General features: G+C 36.5%; 1 protein-coding gene across 1 annotated transcript in view; it reads left to right on the top strand.

The window, feature by feature from the left end:
- The window catches only part of KMT2E (lysine methyltransferase 2E (inactive)), a 66,412-nt gene that overhangs the window by 23,048 nt on the left and 23,013 nt on the right, over positions 1-20,351 (top strand). Inside the window, 10 exon segments of the mRNA XM_052791031.1 lie at positions 4,138-4,249; positions 4,594-4,823; positions 6,522-6,602; positions 7,652-7,710; positions 12,074-12,246; positions 13,500-13,538; positions 15,145-15,357; positions 16,747-16,877; positions 17,977-18,094; positions 18,270-18,379. Of these exon segments, the coding sequence (XP_052646991.1) occupies positions 4,138-4,249; positions 4,594-4,823; positions 6,522-6,602; positions 7,652-7,710; positions 12,074-12,246; positions 13,500-13,538; positions 15,145-15,357; positions 16,747-16,877; positions 17,977-18,094; positions 18,270-18,379 (1,266 nt within the window).

Here is a 20,351-nt window from a genome sequence, read left to right as displayed (position 1 = left end):
TGATCTTGTGTGTTGCTTATTTAATTTCTCACTAATGCCATCTGCTGGCAACAAGCAGAATTTTTCAGTTTGCATTGTACTTTTGAATACGAACAGTAGGAAATGACCCAGAACATGAGAGTTGTTTCACTTGCAGAATGAAAAATATTTGATGGGGTTTTAAAAATATGGGTATCTTTGCTTTTTTTATTCATTTGAGAAAAAACTATGTTCTTGTTTTCAAGTTACAGGAGTGTCTTAAATCATTGTAGACCAAGAGCATGGGGGAAGCTTTTTTTGCGGTGCTTTTTATTTTGTTCCCTGTGAATATTTTGCACAGTTTTGAATTGCTAACTGCAACACTTAACAAGTACATACGACATTTTAGCAAAATGTCATGGTCAGTTTATCATGGTAATATTTGTTTATTTTAGGGCATAATATCAGGATTTTGGTCTAACTTCAAATATACTATATTGTAATACAAGCATTTAAGTTTTGATGAAAACTAAAAATACCATGAATACCTCCCTTAGACACTAAGGCTGTCATAGTTTGAGGTGAAGCTGGAAAATATGGTATGCTTAGAAGACTGACAAGCTTAGTACCTCCATCTGTTACAGAACTGGCTTATGTTCAAAAACACAAGCAAGGAAAACCTCACAGTGTTCTTTCAGATCTGAATGCTTACCCTTTTTCTTCCTGAAAACTTGATTTTTGGGATGCCCATAAGAATGCTAATGGTGAGATAAGGGTGGGTGTCTATAATAGAGTAGTTAGTGCCTTGCTACTTGAGCCCTGCTACTTGAGCAAAAAAAAAAATTTTTTTAAGTGATTTTTAAATTAAGTGGTACCGCATGCTTTAGTTGGCTGTACAACTACATATTTTACCAAGAGGCATTCCTTCACAAAACTCTCAAATTCCAAGATGCCTATTTGAGAAGAAGGCCTTGACCTTTGGACAAATGATAGTATAGAGGGTGTGTTTTCTGTTTAAGGTCAGGGTCACGCACGTGGTGGACAGAATAGTGGCAACAAGGAATTTGGTGAAGGGCATATTAAAGTGTTGGTAGACCTGTCTGCCAAAGTTAGAAGGTAGTATGTAGTTCTGTGGAGAGATGATACTCATTCTGTACTGTTTATGGGATGAATATCACTTCTCTATTGACTGTAAAGGAAACCTGTGATGATTAATTTCTAGCTTCAGTGAATGCTCCGCCACTTCCTTTCCATATTTCCTAGTCTTCTCCACACTGTTGCCCACCCCAGTCTAGCATTTGAATGGATAAATGGAACAGTAAGAGTTACATTCAAAGTTCTGGTGAGCATCTGTTATAATTTAAAGTAGTATCTGTGGGCCCCCCTGATGGATAAGCAGTTGAAAAAAGCTTTGCTGAAAGCTGATTCTGCTCTAATTTTGTATTAAAACTTTTTTAATATGGAGCTTTAATCGCTTTTGTGTCTCACTGAATTTTCTCCCACCCTTTTTCTGGCTTTCCTTGCTCACGTAAAGCTGTGCTTTTTCCTTTTTAACCCTGTACTCTGAATCTGTTTTGAGTATTAAAACAGTTGGGGATAAATGCATTTGTTTTCTGTATTTTGTTTTTGGAAGCTTAATGCTTTTGCTTCCCACAACTGTTACGCCTCTAAATATTAAACTTGGTTCTCTTAAGTGGTTTATAAATTGTTACAGTAGGTAGAAGTGGATTTAGGGAGTAGCCTGTATTGTCTTGCCTCGTACTTTGCAAGAGATTTAGAATACCTTTTTAATTCTTGTAGTCAGTTGATTAAATATGCATGACCGCTCTTTTTAGGACATCGCCATTCTGGTATCTTTCACTGAATGCTCCCATGTTGAAGTAGCTGGTATTTAGGTCGTGGTAATATTTATTTTTAATGAAGGAAACTCTCCAAAATTAATTGTGGCATTGCTGAAGGATGGGTTGTACCTGAATTGCCCACCCCCCATATCAGTGAGTCTTCCTGCTCTGAAAACTTGAGTACTTTCCATATACTGAAGCAAACAAGACCTAGGTTGAGCATTGAACGCATAGTGGCTAAGAGTAACTGTGCTACTGCTTGTCCCATTCAGTAAGCATTGCAGAATAGCAGTAGAAGCAATACAGTTGTCAAGGCCCTCTTGAACTGGAGAAAGGCAAGTTAATTTCTGTCCTAGCCATGATGGATGGATAGTCAATGCCTCATTCATTGATATTTTGATTGGCTAGATCATTAGAAGAGTTAACTGGATGACATTAATGGTATATGATTACTGCACAAATGCGTTATGTCAGTAAATAGGTAAAGGCAAATCTGTTGGAAAGGCACAGCTTTTCCAAGTTTTGTCTGTTTTTGTCATGGCTTTGATGAACCTGGCAAATTCTGAGCTGCTTCTAGAAGATGATTCCAACAAACTCTGAACAACGTTTTCAAGTTCAGAAGTGGTGTAAGAGAGTAAATGAGGATTTTTCTGGGTTTATGAGGTAATGAAGGGCAAGTGTTGTCAGAATTGGGTTTTGTCTCATGCTAGTCAGAAGTTGTATTTCTGATGTTAGTACTTCCAATGATTTGTGCACTCGTGTTTGCTCACCCTAAAAAAATGCAGTTGGTGACTGTTACAGACATAAATGTTTAAAAAAGGATGTGTTGTCTTTGGACTCTAGAAACTAAAGTCTTCACCCAGTAGTGTTTTTAACTAATGTTTCTTTTTAACCAATTTCATTGTGTAGTAACCTCACATGGGGAAAGGCTAATAAGAAATGGGCCACCAAAAACATTAGTAGGACACTCTCAAGTAGACTTAAAAATACTGCATGTTGTTTTCAGAAAGCTAATGATTAATTATGTTCTTAGAAAAATGTTGCCAACAAATCTAAGTTGCTGGTGTCCTTTTAAATCAAACTAGTATCACTTCATGGTATAACAAAAAAGCCTCTATTTAATATCTTACTGTCTAAGAAAAAACACTGATACCTTTTAAATTAAGATTCAGAAATACCAACTTTATTTTAAAAAATCAGTTCAAGGAATTAAGATACTTGTGATGGGAAATACACTACACACAAAACTAAAGTTAGAAAAGTGAACGAGGCTTGATTTGTGATGCAGGTCAAAAGCCACTTCAGTTTTAGATGCTGATATTTTGCCTGTCCTTTCAATGCAACCCCCCCCCCCCCCCCCAAACAAAACAAAAAACCTCAAAACTTTAGGTAACTCTGGGTTTGTTTGAAGTTTGTCCTAGTGTGATTGAATCATATGGTGCAACGAAAAAGCTACATGAGAGTGTATATATAATACTTGCATGCACACATGAATGTAACTTCTGAGGAAAGGTAAAGAAGGTATAATTTCTCGTGCTCAAAAAGATCTTCCTATTTTAGTATTCCTTTATCTATCTTTCTCCTTCATATTGTGGTTTAGTGTGTATAAACCATAGTTTGTATATTAAAGAAGGCACTGCCTTTCACTACAGAACCTTCTGTCGCAAATTTCTGTAATTTTTTTTTCTTTCTATTTAAAGATAAATCGATAAACTGCCTTTTTTAGATAGATTTGCCCTACTTAGAATTCCTGTTTGTAGAAACAGTCAGTACTCTGCTGCCTTGAGTACAGGTTCGTATGGATGGTTTCAGGTGGTGCACTAATGCCACCACTAGGTGTCACTGCAGAATTGAGTAGGATTGCTGGTAGTGCAGGGCTTTATCGGTTTGCAACTGTCTGAATTACTGCTTCTATCTTCTGCCATAATTAAGCTGAAGTCCTTTCTGAAGCTTCTATTACAGCTCTATGGACTTGGGCATACAGACTGGTGCCTCCCTGACAAAGTGTGTAACACACTTTTCTGTCCCAGATTTGCAGGTTATGTCATGTGATTCAGCATGCACTTTTTGGGGGAAAAATTTTGTAACCCTACAGTAGAGGCATAAATTCTCTGCCACTCTGGAAGCTTCATTTTAAATGAAAGACGGTTGGGTTTCCTTTTGTTTTTTTTCTTGGGGGGGTGAGGGGGGAGTTTGTGTCGTCGTCGTCCCCCCCCCCCCCCCCCGCTTCTTTAAACAGGATCAGCATACAGTTAATTAGGTGTGCAACAAGTACCTGTAACTTATTAATATAAATTACATATTAATTGCCGTTATTCTTCTGTCTTTCGCCTTGCAGACCAGAATCTGTAGAAGCTAGCCCTGTGGTAGTTGAAAAATCGAACAGTTATCCGCACCAGTTGTATACCAGCAGCTCGCATTCACACAGTTACATTGGTTTGCCCTATGCAGTAAGTTTCATGCTAAGTATTCTGTATAAAATAGATTTTATATAATCTGCTGTTCTTAACTGGAAAAACTCTTGATTCATGCTTACATTTTTATATCTTACTGGGAGTTGGGTAAGTTGACTAAAGATGGTTGATTAGAAGCAGAATACAGAACATAGTGCACTTATATGTAAAACATATTTGAGAAAGGAGAAAAGAATGTGCAGTGACAGAAACAAAATTTTAAACTATTACTAAAAAATAAGAAGTCTCTGAAGTTCTTTACAAAGTGAATTCTTTGGCTTAAGTAACCATCAGTGTATGAATATTTAAGAGCTATAACTTGTCTTTCAACAAAAATCTAGGACCATAACTATGGTGCTCGGCCTCCTCCAACACCTCCAGCTTCTCCTCCTCCATCAGTGCTTATAAGCAAGAATGAAGTAGGCATATTTACCACTCCCAACTTTGATGAAACCTCCAGTGCTACTACCATCAGTACGTCAGAGGATGGAAGCTATGGAACTGATATTACCAGATGCATTTGTGGCTTTACACATGATGATGGATATATGATCTGTTGTGACAAATGCAGGTAATGAATATTAAAATAATTAAAAAGGTAAAAATTGCTTAAAGTGGTACTGAAAGTAAGTGTAACTAAATGGTGTTTTAATTAGGTTGAGTCATAGGAAATTTCCTTCCATGAAAACAGTGTTTGAAGGTTGTATGGCTTTCTAATAGGCAAGGTGGTTGGTTAAGGCCAGTGAGAATTTTATACTTTATTCCAGTCTGTCTTGACTACTTATATTATTTTGTTCATGCCTTTACTTGTGTGTTGTTGCTTAATTAGGGTGTATCTTTTTCCCTTCTAAAAAGGTATTTTGGTATTTTGTCCAAGTTATTTGTTAGTATGGTGAAATAAAGACCTAGGGATTGGTTCTTAATCTGCATGTACTGAGTAATAAAGCATCTTGTTAAATTATGTATAAGTATATGTAAATCAGGTAACTTTCAGGATGCCAAATAATCTGAAAGAAACTTCTTGAATATTAGTTTCTTTGTGCATGATCTTTCTGAAAAGAACTCTTACTGGAGTAACTTACTGGAGAAGCTAAAGTTAAATGTTTAAACTTCTGTGTTCATGCTTAAGCACCTACTTGATCATAGTAAGATAAGCAGGTGCTATTAAATACTTGGACTTGGAAAAACAAGCTTAGAAATTTTTAGAGGTGATACGCTTAACAAGAGAAGACAAATCTCGTATTTCTGGATTTACTCAGTATTAGCCTGTATTTTTACATTCAGTACACTTAACGAACAGTGCTGAATATATTAGATCGTTTTGTATTTCTAAAATGATTGTTACGGCTAATTAAAACATTGATTTGAGCTCCACTCTTCTGTCTGCTTATGTAACAAGCTTGTTACTAATTTTTTATGATCCTTGATTCTGACAACCTTTTCCCTTATTTTGAAACGTATTTAGATGTTCTTTCAGCAGTGGAGCTGTAGGCAGTCACCAGTTAGGTAGAGTCTGCTTCTTTTGAAGAAGAGATTCACTGTGAGAAGTTGGAGGGACTTGTGATAAATCCATAAGTGGGAAGATGATAATGATTTTTGTGTCCCAGTTCCTTGTAGCAATGTGTGTATGAGCATAAACTACTGTCCTAGGCTAGCCTTCAGTCTAGCAAGCAGCCTCTCTTCCCTGACTGGGAAGCAGTTGAAGCTCTTCCTATGCTGCACAACAGTGCTACCAGTCATGGGGGGTGTGTATAAAAACATGTATTTATATGTTCTATTAAAACATATAAGTAAATGAAAACATATATATCTATATATATGTTTATATAGAAAAATAAAAATATTATATATATTTTTAAAAGGAAATGGAATCCTTTTGTTTAAAAACAAAACTTCTGTTACTACGTAAACCATAAGTGTTATTGCTGAGGGTATTTGACTCTGTCTTGTTCTCTGTTGTGATAATTTACCATTTTTTATTTCCAGTGTTAGAGAAAAATTTCCAAGAGGGAAAATGAGTCTAAAGAAGCAGAGAGACACCGGGAGACAGCCACAAGATTGGAATTACAGTGATCAGTGGAATAGAAAATCAGCTAGCAGAGTGGTGGCGAAGACAGTGATTGAGCTCTAGTTTTAGGCAGTATTCAATCTGAGTAAAGATCATGATGAAAAAAAAAAAAGGCTCTGTCTCTCTCTGTGTACATATTATGCACACAATTTTAAGAATTGTACTTTAAAAGGTGTTTTTTTGTTGGTTTTTTTTTTTAAGTGTCTGGCAGCACATTGACTGCATGGGGATTGATAGGCAGCATATTCCTGACATATACCTGTGTGAACGTTGTCAACCAAGGTGAGTAGTTTGGTTTGAACTCTAAATAACTAGAATGAGTAGAGAATATAAAATGAGGAGGTACTGGCACAACCAACAGATAAAACACAGACTACGTAGCATAATCCTGACTATTCTAGTTAAAGGAGCTACATTTCTGATGCAGATGATCTTGGCAGTCTCCATTCCCTTATTCACAGTAGTCATTGTTTCACCTCACTAGGCGGCAGGGATAAACCCTTGAAACACTTATCAAAATAGCAGTTATTCCTGGATCCTTTCTCAGGCTGTCTGATACATAGACAGTCCATTCCATATTTCATTTCATGGCTGTCATATGTTGAGAACCCTTAACAGCAGTCTTTTCGGGTCAATTGCCCCACCAGTATTTCTCAGTGGCTTTTGTTTTATGGCCCCATTCCAATACGCTGCAGTGCTGACTTTGAGGATTTCATGCTCTGGAATGAGTATTTGTATGCCCCTCCTCAAACTCGAAGTCATATGACATGACAAGGAGGGCATTTTGTTCTGACTGTGTGGTACGTACATTATACCTGACTGTCATCATAGTTGTCTGTGATGTAGAGTATAAAATGCTACCTGTTACTTAATGTTGCAGATTTGTTAATTAAGCAGTGAATAAAAGACATGCGTGTTCAGAACATTTTAATTACCAATAAATGATTCTTTTATTTCTGAGAAATATTTGGACCTTCTTGTCGCAGAATATTTTGTTTTGTATTGTATTGTGACAATTGTTTTGAAGAATCTGCAGAAAAATTGTTTAATGCCTGCTTACCTGTAATCCATGGACCAGCTGTCAATCTTCTGAGCTATCAAGTTTCATTATGTTTTTCAAGTGATTTGGATACTTAAATGTGCTTTGCCTTTCAATGGAATGGAACAGTGCACAACTGATGTTTTTCTAAGTACCTAAACATTCAGCTAGTCTACTGTTTGTTCTGTAATAGTGAATGGAAGATGGTAACTGTGAAAAGGTCTGTTTTAATACTTAGATGTATTGATGCATAAGTGTGAAGAATGGAATAAAATTTATTTTTTAATTTCAGGAGTTTAGATAAAGAAAGGGCAGTGCTGTTGCAACGAAGGAAAAGGGAAAATATGTCAGGTGAGTAAAGCTTAAAAGATTTTTTTCCTTAGTAAAGGTTGTAAAACAAGTATATATCAACTGTATAGACTTACGAGTGTATACACGATTCCTGCAATTTTGATACTACCCTTCAGCATCTAAGGTTCGATAAATCAATGCCTTTTACTTGACTTTATTGTTACTAAGATAATGTTATATCAGAAGTGTTGCAGTTCCGCATGTTTTATTAAAGGTTGTCACCACTGCCTTTTTTCTTATCATTGTGGAGTAATTCAGTCTGTTTGAACATTGTTAAAGTTTTATAATAATGAATGTAGCTTTTATAGTAACTAGACTGCTTTGAGTAAGCTACCGAAGATAAGATGGAAAAGGTTCAGGTTTCTTCTGTGATGAGAGGGTTACTAAGTCTACTTTCTTTTTGGAAACATTACTTCACAGCTCTGTCTTTTTTTCCTTCATAGTATGGACCACTCATATCCTCATACTAATCTCTTAAAAGTGTTCTATTGCATGTGATATTCCTGTCTCTAAGAATTACATAATTGAGATTTAAAACAATCTAGCATGGTTTTGAGAGGGAGTCCTAATTCTGATTTGTTGGCTGTAGATTTGGATTTGTGTATTGGTATGTTATTGCGTTTGTTTTGACAAGAAAAATTGCTAAACTTAGGTAATGCGATTATACGGTGTTTTGGGTTGGTTTTTTTTTTCCTTTGATAACTAGATGAGGACTGTAGTGCAAGTACCTATTTCAGTCTCTATATTTTATAAAATTAGGTGTCCTACCACTTACAGAATTGCAAAACTCAGCTGGCCTAACTTGCCAGGAGTTTTGTCTAGCTATTACCAAAACGTGTTGTGGGTTTCTTGGTTGACAGGTGATACTTTCATGCTCTATTACAAAAGTCATAATTTGGGAGGAAGTCATTCTCCTAAACTTAACATGTTTTACTTACAAATCATGTCTTTGAAGTACTGGGGTATGTGCAAGTGTGTGTGTGTGAAGATTTCTTCAGAAAATACCATGTAGATAAGGTCCTGCTGCCTATTTCATATGCCTTCAGAAAATTCTGAAGTGTGGCTTAATAGCGCTTCTTCGTGCGGTTGATACTTCCTGCTGTCCAGTGCTAAGCTGCCTTAAGTCCCTTAAAGGCATTGATGACTTAAAAAAAATACAATCATTTTTTGTTCTGTCTGTTTTCATTCTAACAAAACCAAACTTACTTTGTAAAGTTTCAGTTGATCTGCTAGATAGTACAATTTTTTTTTTTAGAATTTAAAATTAATTTTTGCTGATTCTATTAAAATAATAGAACAAGTATGTTTATAATTCATTTGGAGTTAATGAGTTCACTAAACGGTATGATGATACTGTGAGGATGAATTTGAATTTACATACAGGATAGGGGATGTTGATGGTCTGAGCTATTTACGTCATCTGTTAGGGTTTGTAGCCACACTATGTGATTGTTTACTATAAACTTAAGGGAGGAGAGAGTCAAAATCTTAGCAGGAGCTGAAGCGATTTTTACCTTTGAAGTTGGTGTTCAGCCCTCCTTAATCCTGATGATCAGTCTTTTTAAATCTGTTCTATGCATTCAGTAGGAAAAGATACTAAATGGTAAATTTTAAGTATCAAAACAGAGTAAAACCAAAGATGAATTCTAATCCTGTTTAGTCCAAGACTCGGTTGAAGTGCAGTATTAATTACTGCAATTTGTAATACATAACTTGAAATGAATGTATGCTTTCATCTCTAGTTAATTTTCATTTAGCCAATACATTTGCTTGGCTAAATGCACTTTTTGTATGTTGACTGATATTACATGGTTCAATCAGACTTAAAGTAATTCTGGGTATGAACTGTCTACCATGAGACATTAGTAAAAATAGCCAATTTTCATAGATGTTTCCAAGTAGGAAAAGCAAAAGTGGCATCAATTTGAATGTATCTATTCAATGTTTTAAGTCTTCAACAGCAGCAGAACGTTACTTCTAACTTACTTATTACTAAGTCACGGGTGTTTGATTAAAGGTAAAATTGCATTATTTGGATGTTCTTTGATGTCTATACATATATATAGGGCTTTCTTCTTTAGGCTTATGTATAATAGGGCTTTTCATTTAGATATGAGAATACAGTATAATGGGGTTTATTGTAAAGATTTCTAAAGAGTTGCTGGTTTAGCCACATTGCATCCAAAGCTAAACAGTGGGGGAGCAAGTAGTAGATCAGTTGATTTGCCTCAAGGAAAGAGCTTTTAAGTGAACATTTCACATGATAAGAAATTTGGTGAGAGTCTTAAACTTTTATGCATAACAACATCACCTTTTTCCTGGCAACATTTGTAGCCCATTGTTCTGGGGCCTGTGGTTGTATGTGGTGGTGTCGGTTTTGTTGTTCTGGTATAAAAGTGTAGTTCTGGTGCGGCTTACCGTGCATTGGATTGCTTACTATGATTTGGTGGAGCGAGCACCTTTGTTAAGCCCCTACTCAGTTGTGTCCTGGATGTTTCAGTTTGGTTTTTTGTTGTTGGGGTGGGGGGGTGTGTGTGTTTTGGTTTGGTTTTTGGTTGGTTGGTTTGTTTTTAAAGATACAGTATCTAGATGTGTAGCTTGTTCAAGGATATTGCTTCAAGCTGTCTGGTCTTGAAATTGGTGCTGATGAAATCACTTGGTGCTTATGGAGAAATGAGTCTGGGCCCCTAACTTCTTGTGAAATTTGGAGAGTTTGTATCTTGCCTTCCAAGACGCAAAATCTTCCCTTAGTATGCTTTACTAAGGCTCTTCAAAGTGAAAGCAGGTTATGTAGGTTAGGAAGGAGTGTCTCAAAACAATTTGGTGTAATTATATGTTCTGTTTAGGTAATTATTCTTTACAGTAAGTTAGGGCACAGTGTAGACAACAATGCTGAAATGTTACTTCCCTAAGGAAGATGGTGTTATGTGGGGTTTTGGGGGGATGAGGAGAGGTGTTTGACTGTGATATAATGATTCTGTAGGCACTAGTGTATGGACTACAAACATTGACAATTTCAAGAGGGCCTTGGGTTTTCATTTCTCAACCATTGGTTATTCTGCTATTCATTCTTTGATTAGACATTTCTATGGGGTTTTTTAATGCTAGTTCAGAAAATAGTCCCAGCAGAGATGTAAACAAATTCAGAAAACATCATCAGTTCCTAATATATAAAGTATAATTAAGTGCCTAATAAATTGTTCAAAAGGAAACTCAGATGGTAAAATTGGATTGCTTACTGTACACAGAAGAATCCTGTTAAGGAATGTTGTGAGCAAGAAAAATCTGGAGTAACCACTAGCTGGAGTTCTTTATTTAGTAAAGAAGGTTTCAAGAATTAGGACTGCTGAGTGCACTGATTAAGGCAACGTCCTTCTGAGCTCAGAAGGAATGTTTTCTTTGCTCTCATATTAAGTATTTGTAAAGCCTGCTTCTATGCAGTTTCAGAAAAAGTCTTGCTTAGTGTGAAGTTTATTTACTGAAGGCAGAGTATTTGGAAAAGCTGCTAAAATCTGAGAAGTCCGTACTTGAGCGCATGTGAACAGCAGTTTCCTATCTATATGCATCATCTCTCTTCCCAGTTCTCCCCATACTTCACAGCCTTTCATCTTGACAGAACTAGGGTAATCCTGTTTCAGGTCAGGAAATTTATTTGTCTGACATAAATGCTGATGTATGCTAGATTTCAGGCTTTGGCTTTTAGGTCTGCGGGTACACAGCACAGAGAGAAAAAATCTGTCAGTTTGTGTGTGATCTTGTTTTAATGAGTAAAATAGACTTCACTTTTCTCTTCCCTGAATAGCAGAATGTTATTGTTAGGCGATTTTGTGGAGAGAAGGCTTTTGGCTAAATTGACATATTTAGCTGGAAAAGGTACTTGACACTGCAAATTGCAGCTGAAATAGTTGATTATGACTTACACATGACTGATTAATAGGGCTTCACAAGAAATGCTGAGCAGTCATTAATTTTAATCCCATCTAGAATACAGTCATCTGAGAGAATCCTAAAGCCATATTACAAGTAAAAGATATATATAAGTAAATGAGTTAACAAATAAATTTTTTACCATTTTTGTTCTGATTCTAATTTTGCTTATAGTGGAATATGATAATATAATTCCATTCTTTGAATGGAATTAATCTGGTATCGTTTTCTTACCTGGCATTACAAACATCTGTTAATTATCAGCTTCTCATTGGTCATTCATTCTCATGCTGTTGCAACTGTTCGTGAATTTTGCATTTGAGTGCTTGAAGCATTTGTCAGTATGTATTTTTGTTTTTTAAAAGCAGGTGTAAAGTAACTAGTGAATGTTCTTTTACAGTATTTGATTGTTTATGGGATGTTCTTTGTTTTAAAGATGGGGATACCAGCGCAACAGAGAGTGGTGATGAGGTTCCTGTGGAACTGTATACTGCTTTTCAACATGCACCAACTGCAATTACTGTAAATCCTACAAGAGTTACAAAAGTCAATGATAAGAAAAGGAAAAAAAGTGGAGAGAAAGAACAGAACATAGCAAAATGTAAAAAAGTAAGTTAATGTAATTTCTCTTTTTATAACTGTGTTATAAATTGCAGCTATGTGACATCTCTTACAAAGAGACACTGGTTTTAATCAGGCTATTGTTACTAATAATATTTTACTATCTGGGTTTAGCTTGGAACGTAATACTCTGTAGTAAATGGTACAGTCCTCCCTGCTTCTCCCTGCCCCGTTGAAGTTAATATGTACTAGCCATGAAAGTTCAATTTTACAATTGAGGCAGAATTTGTGAGGAATTGAATTTACTGGACCACTTGATACAGTTAGAAGTGGGGCAGAGCAAGCTTTGGATACCCAAAGAAGAATTCTGTGTCTGAAAGTCTTCAGTTGTGGTTGTTTAAAGTTCAGAAATGTTTGCTGTCAGTTGTCCTGATGTGACTTCATGTCCATTTATTTGAGTTGAAATTGTGTGGAAGTGTGCTGTCAGAACGTTAGCCACTACACTACTTTGGTAAACAGGAAATTGACATTATACTGTTTTGCTACAGGTGTAAACAATATAATACATGTGAAGATAAATAAAATATATGGGAAGAAGTAAAGTACATGGAATTTCCTAAACTAATGAGTTCCTTTCTGCAGTTCAGTTTCACTGGCTTGGATGAGAATTTTGTCCTTTAAAACTCGAAGTCAGAATTAGTTATCAATATCTCTTAGGAAATCTTGAATAAAATGTTTCCTTTTGAATGAATGGTTCTGAATATCAATTTACTACCAGAAATTCGTCTGTTACTTCCCAACATTGTGTGAGGTGATTTAAAGAATGAGATCTTGTTGTAGAATGGCAAACTTCTTTCAAAAGTTAACGTTATAGGACATCTGTGACACCTGCTTCTCCCTCCCCTCCTTCCACAAATTGTGTAGTGAAGGATGTGGGCAATTTACAAGTTTACCTGATAAGCATGGAGTGTTCTGTGAGTAACTTTTCAGTTACTTTGTCTTGAATTCTGAAATTCTGGAGTTGTCATGTAATATAGGAAAAAGGCAGGGGTACCTGGACTACTAGCTCTGACATCCAGTTTGCACTTCGCTTAGAATGCTGAATTGGTTTTTAAAATACGTTTTGTGAGATGTAACCTGTTGCCTTCTTGATATTTCAATGTAGTTTGTTCTGTTGTCGTCATGTTGCATGTTTTACTGAGAATGGCCCACACTGAAAAGCTGTTAATTTGTTAATAGATTTTGAATTCCTTAGATTTTGTATTTCCTCCAAAGAATATAAATACCTAATTTTGTTTCAGGCATTTCGAGAAGGATCCAGGAAATCTTCACGAGTAAAGGTAACGTGATTTTGTTTGGGTTTTGTTTTAAACCTTAACTGTGCATTACCTAAATAATATGAAGCATTAAGAATGCAATAGGGGCTATACATTAAGCACTAAAATACTCTTGATAACTAGCGTACTACGTACGCATCATAGTAATTTTAAATTAAGGTATGAGCCCTACATCTTTATGTCCTGCAGAGTTAACTGAAATAACATAGTGTAAATTTTTATTCTGAGAATACTTGGCTTTCAAGAGCCAGTGGAGGAATTAAGGCCCGTTTGTGCTATGCAGGGGAGTGAAGTTGAGTGCACGCCTCATTTGAAGTTCGTAGCTCCAGCTTTTCATAGCTCTAAGCAGCAAAAGAATGAAATGGCTATATTGCATTTGAAAGCTAAACTAGTGGTTCTGCTCTGTCATACCTCCATGTATTTATCTGGTGGGACTCTACTCACTAGTGCTGGCATAGTTTAAGGAATTGTGTTGGTATGTCTGCTTTGTAAGATTTAAGTGTTACAGCAGTCTAAATTTTCTGTGAGATGAAAATATGCATGGTGTGAAAACTAGGTATTTCCCGTAGTTTATTCATCCTTGGGATATATAAAAACAAGTGGGACACAATTTACATTTCAAATGTATAAGATGTGACTTGTGATTAGTGAAGACAGATTTGGGGAAGAGAATGTGTATTTTGTGCTTTTTGAATATGGTGTTTGTAAGGTTCTATTGTGTTTTTTCATGGTTTTCTTAGCATCAAACCTTTTTTAATGCTGTTTGTGTGTATGGTTCTCTTGAGGCAAAAGAGAATTTACAAAAGAAATGTAAACAGGTAAATTGAATTGCTGAACTACTTGCTGTTTTATTAATGTTTAATAGAGTCTGTGCTCAGGTGGATAGAAAAGGGAGCGTTGGTTGGCTGCTGCTGTCCTTAAGGAGCATTGGTTGGCTGCAGCCTGGCTGCTGCTTGTGAGGTCTGGAGGTAAAATGGCACTTGTAAAGAAAGTGAAAGGATCTGAAGCACCACAAAAGAAAATTCTTTAGTGAGGAACAGATAAGGGGAGAAAAATTATCTGTGCAAAGCCTGTAACGTTAAAGTTACAACCTTAATGTAGTAGGTGTAGGATTAGTAAAGTTTAGTAAAAGATACAGCATGACCCTTGAAGTTGAAAGGGGAAAATCAAATCTGTGTATTACAGGATGGAAGCTGGAGTTCTTCATCTTTGCATATGTTCACAAAAGTTGAATAGGCAGGGAGATCTGACCCTCCAACTCCTGCACTTGTAGATTAGTGATGCAATGCAGTTGTGGGAGGAGACAATGTCAATCTCCATTCTTGTCCCACTAAAACCTTGCATCCCTGTTGAAGGGGGAATGTATTCCTGAATTTGGGTGATATTTATGAAATTATACAATTCCTAAAAGGACAAATGTAATGCTACTGAATTCAACTCAATGCTTTTAAGTAATACAGAATTTTATACCGGACTTCCTAAAAAACCCAAACCTTAAATCAATGGCATACCTTTGCCCTTCATTTTGTGTCTTGTTGTAGGCTTATTTTTTTTATTTTATTATCTTTTTCTTACCTTGTAATGTCTGGTCACTTACTTCAATTTTTAGGGCTCAGCTCCAGAGATTGATCCTACAGACAGTTCGAACTTTGGATGGGAAACTAAAATCAAGGCATGGATGGATCGTTATGAAGAGGCAAACAACAACCAGTACAGTGAGGGTGTCCAGAGGGAGGCACAAAAACTAGCTCTGAGATTAGGCAATGGAAATGACAAAAAGGAAGTCAGCACCAGCAATCTGATTTTCAAACCTCCAGTAGAGGTAACGAGCTGTGCCATGTTGTGTTACTGCATGCTGGGTTTGTGCCATGACAAAGATATCCATTTAGATGCCTTTAAAAAAGGTGGTGGGGGGCGAACTTCACATTCATTTTCTGTATCTTGTCTCACCAGATCTAAGCATCAGAGCTTTTTCAGAATTTGTAATTGATTTTTATACATCCTGTATCACCCCTGGTTATGTTTACACTTGCATATCATAAAAATGGCTAAGGTGTTAGTCTGAGCCTGAATGTTGGATTGTCCTTAGACTGTCTTTTGTGGTGGACACAGTAAACCTTGCTGCTGTTTCTCTGCTCTGTGAGGAATATCGGGAGTGGTTAGAGTAGATAGAAGCATCGAAGTTGGAATCTTTTTTTTCTGCTGTGTGTATCAACATGTTAATTGTCCACATTTTTCTTAATGTATGGTAAGTGTTCTGGATGTTTAGGTACTCAGAATAGAAATTAATTTACTAATTCATGAAGGATGTTTCTGATGGTAGGTAATACTCTGATACTGATTTTCCTTTTTTTTTTTTTCTTTTTACTCTTGTGATCCTGTAATTTCTAGTTTATGCAGAAATTGTGCGATGTCTTTTTCTATCCTTAACATCAGTTATTTATCAGCTTAAAATGAGAGCCATGTAACAGACCTTAGCATTTTGTAGCAGAAATCTCCAGAAGTAGTTACTGTAGCAGATTAATAGAAGCATCTTTGCTTCTTTTCCTCAAAGACCATCATGGCATATGGGACTCCCTCCTTAGAGGAATATCCCTGCTTACAGAGCCTTTTGCCTACATAGAGGCTACTTCCTTTTTGATTGGCGATGACAGTTACGAAAGGTGTGAGTTCACTAATTGTCAGGGTATGTATTGGTTTTTAATTAAAAGCCATCCTTCCATCTAAAGATACGAAAATAAATTTGGAAACTCTCTCAGGATTCTCTTTTATTATTATTTTGTTATTTTCCTGTTCTGTTTTTCCTTGAATGAATCATGAACATCCTTTTATGTCTGCATGTTTTGTTTTGTTTGAAGGAATAGAAGCCTTTTGAAAGTGTTATGCAAAACAATGCAGCAATTCATCCTAGTAGCGGTGAGAGTTAAGTGCACTAAGGGATATAGTACTTGAATTGTGAGAACATGAATATGTTGGTTTTCAGCCACGTACTGGAGAACTAGGGCTAAAGCATTCCTTGAATCTAAATTCATAACTAGTTGCATTGGTAGGGGAACAGGACAGTTTGATCAAATCAGTCTGGAGGTTTATTTACAAAAAGGAGGGGTTTTTAGGTCATACAGAATTGTTTAGTAGTTGTGAAAGTATAATCTGCTGTTAATAGAAAAATGGTAGAAAATGATACTTCATAGACTAACTTATGTCTTTATAGAGCTACGTGCAAAAAAACAAGAAAATTTTAAAAGCTGCCAAAGACTTGCCTCCTGATGCACTTATTATTGAATACAGAGGAAAGTTCATGCTGAGAGAACAATTTGAAGCTAATGGATATTTCTTTAAAAGGTTTGTTTATTCCATATGTTTTAACAAGGTAACTGTTAAAATGCTGTTTTGCCAAACTCTTGCCTCAAGTACAAGTGGGTCTTAGTTACCAGCAATGTCTTGCATTTTACTGTTGTCTGATTAAAAATAATTGTAGCTGGAATCCGGTCTCCCCCTTCTTTTCCAGATATCCTTACAGATCTGTTCAGGAGTTAGTTTCCTCTTCTTTGTTCTTGCCTGGTTACAGGATTCCTGCATTCTCAGTTAGGTAGTTGTGCACCTTAAACCAAAGATTGGCAGGTTCTACCATCCTAAACTAATTCAGAAGGTAATGGCAAAGATATTCTCTTTTGTGAGAGAAATAGATTTTAAGTCCATCAGGCTAAGAATGGAATTGGACACAGGTTAACTTGGGACTATTTTGCTGCCAGAGTTCTGTAGTTGGGTTAAGTTACTGAACAATGTGTGGCTGCTTCCTTCCTCCTGTGGATCATTTTCAGTGCTGCCATTAACTGCACGGACACAACTACCTGGGAAGTTGCAAGAGGCCTGTTGGAGGAGAGATAACATAGAGCTTTTGCTCAGTAAAGGTGGAATGGTTCCCTGGCAATTGTAATAGCAGAACTTAAATACTTTGCCAAGATGAGCTTTAGATGCCTCCCTTCTTCAGGAGGGTTGGGTGCTAGTGATACTGCAGGTGTTAGGCAGAGATGGGGAGGTGTTATTTTATTCTGGTTTTTCAGATGATTCTATGAGGCACCTGAATTTCTACCTGAGTTTCATTTTAGGATCTGCCATAAGAAAAGTTTAAGATGAAGAATCTTAACCTTGTGTCTTCTGTGTCTAGAGCTTGCCCTGTTACTGTTCCTCCCTTTAGATCCTGTGCAGTAGAATTACATTCAGAGCTGTATCTCAGACTTTTGGTATTCTGAGAATACACTTGGAGAATGTACCAGTTAGAATCATGAAGCTTAAATACAAACGTGTTATTCTCAGATTAACCCACAAGTTTGGTGTATTGTGCCAAACATCATGTTACAAAGCTAACTAATGTGAAGAATAAGTGGTATTTAGCATCTTTAAATATGATAAAACTCTGGTTTTCTTATATCTTTTTCAGGCCATACCCATTTGTTTTGTTTTATTCCAAATTCCATGGGCTAGAAATGTGTGTTGATGCAAGGACTTTTGGAAATGAAGCTCGATTCATCAGGCGGTCATGTACACCAAATGCGGAGGTAAGCATATACATAAAGTTAAATTAGGTTTTATTTACTAAGAAGTCCCCTTTTCCTTGAGTTTCCCAACTGATAATTTGAGCGATCCCTACAATTTCTTTATAGGTAATTTAAAAATTAAAAAGGGGAAACCAAAGTAATTCATGATAATATAATAATGTTCTCTTGAATATAGGTGAGGCATGTCATTGAAGATGGAACAATTCATCTTTATATTTACTCCCTCCATAACATTCCAAAGGGAGCAGAGATTACTATAGCATTTGATTTTGATTATGGAAATTGGTAAGTATTTGAGCATGCTGCTCTAAAATACATCTAATGCCTTTTAAGTTATGTTGCAATTCAGAGTGCCTTTGTTTTTATATCACTTACTTTCTTGCATGCTTTAATAACACCAGGGCTCTTCAAGCACACTGTATTTACGATGAACAGTGTGTGTGGGGGCAGGGTTTCCTCTGTATTTTTATTACTGCATATCTGTTCCTAATTTCAGCAATGTTGCAGGTACTTATAAATGATGTGGAAAAGATACAAACTGAGATGAATATGAATAAAGATGTACTTTGAAAATTTATTGTATGCAGGTGTCCCATAGTGTGGGGAGAGTAGAGGGAAGAAAATCTAGAAATAGATAATGCCCTATTTATTTCAGAGTGCCTCTGTAGCGTAACTTCAGGAAGATGGTGTCTGTGGAATTTAGTTATAAATGGCGTTTGTTTAATGCGTGATTAAGAATGTTCAAATACACTGAATGCTCAGTGCCTCAGATTCTATAACCTGTTACAGATTTTCCTGAATATAATTGCTGTTCCTTTGACGAATTGGGGAAGGCTCTAATAAACTGTTGCCATTATCTGTAAGCATTGTTTTGAAATGGTAAAGGAAATAATTGGTTAAGTTCCATTCACATATGTAGGAATTGTTATTCAAACACCTCTTTGAAATCTGATGGCAAAATAAGGCCTTCGAGTGATATAATCTAGTAATGATTTCTCTTGGCTAGTAGGAAATGTTCTAGGGTATAGGTACATTGTGCAGGAACACCTAGGCTAATACTAACCTTGGAAGCTGAAGTATTGAAGAGCCTATTTATGTGCACTTGATGGGATCCAGAAACAGTCCAACTGTTTCACATTTTGCTACACCAAGGTAATAACACTTTTCAGTGGTCCGCTCGTAAGTCAGCGTGGGTGTGGTGTGGTGGAGACATGCCTTCACTACTTCTGGACCTGAGCTAGTTATGTCCATAGAGTACTACCTGTATTAATCAACTTGGGTTCAGACTAGCTGTCACGCTTTAAGCCCAGCCAGCAGCTAGGCACTTACACAGCCACTCACTCACTCCCCACACTCCCAGTGGGATGGGGAGGAGAATCGGGGAAAGAAGTAAACCTTGTGGGTTGAGATAAGAACAATTTGATAACTAAAGTAAAATAAAATAGACTAACAATAATAAAATACAATAATAATAATAATAATAGGAATGGAAATGAGTAAAACTAATAATAATTTAAAAAAATCCCAAACCCAAGAAAAGACAAGTGATGCACAATGCAATTGCTTATCACCCACTGACCGATGCCCGAGCAGCGATCCACCCCACCCAGCCAACTCCCCCCAGTTCATATACTGAGCATGACGTCCTATGGTGTGGACTATCCCTTTGGGTAGTTCAGGTCAGCTGTCCTGGCCATGCTTCCTCCCAGCTTCTTGTGCACCTGTTTGCTGGCAGAGCATGGGAGACTGAAAAATCCTTAACTTAAAATTACCAACAACTAAAACATAAGTTTATCAATATCATTCTCGCTAAAGCCAAAACACACTGTACCAGCTACTAAGAAGAAAATTAACTCTATCCCAACCAAAACCAGGACACTAGCTAAAGATACTTTGCACTGTTAAGTGTTGTAGACATATTCTTACGTCCCTCACATTAAGACAACCTGAGAAATTGCCTGGTTGATAGGGTTTTTGGGTTTTGTTATTTATCCTTTTAGAAGTATGTAGTAGTTGTGTTCAGTACCTGCAGCTGACAGCCTGTGCAAGTTGAATGTGTTTCAGTAACAGTTCCTGTACATCCAAGTGGAACTTAAAATTGTACGAGGTGACTCCGAGTTCTTTCCAGTGTGCTTGTTCTGTAAATTGTGTCTACTGTCTTTGCATAAGGCAAGAACTCTCTGCATTCCATGCATCTGTTAATTTTCTTAATGTCATGATTATATTTCTACCCAGGATATACTTGGGTTTTAGATGT

The sequence above is a fragment of the Harpia harpyja genome, chromosome 6, assembly GCF_026419915.1.
Source record: "Harpia harpyja isolate bHarHar1 chromosome 6, bHarHar1 primary haplotype, whole genome shotgun sequence".
In the NCBI taxonomy this organism is placed as follows: Eukaryota; Metazoa; Chordata; class Aves; order Accipitriformes; family Accipitridae; genus Harpia; species Harpia harpyja.
Note: the sequence above shows the minus strand (reverse complement) of the source record. Positions and strands in the feature narration are given on the sequence as shown.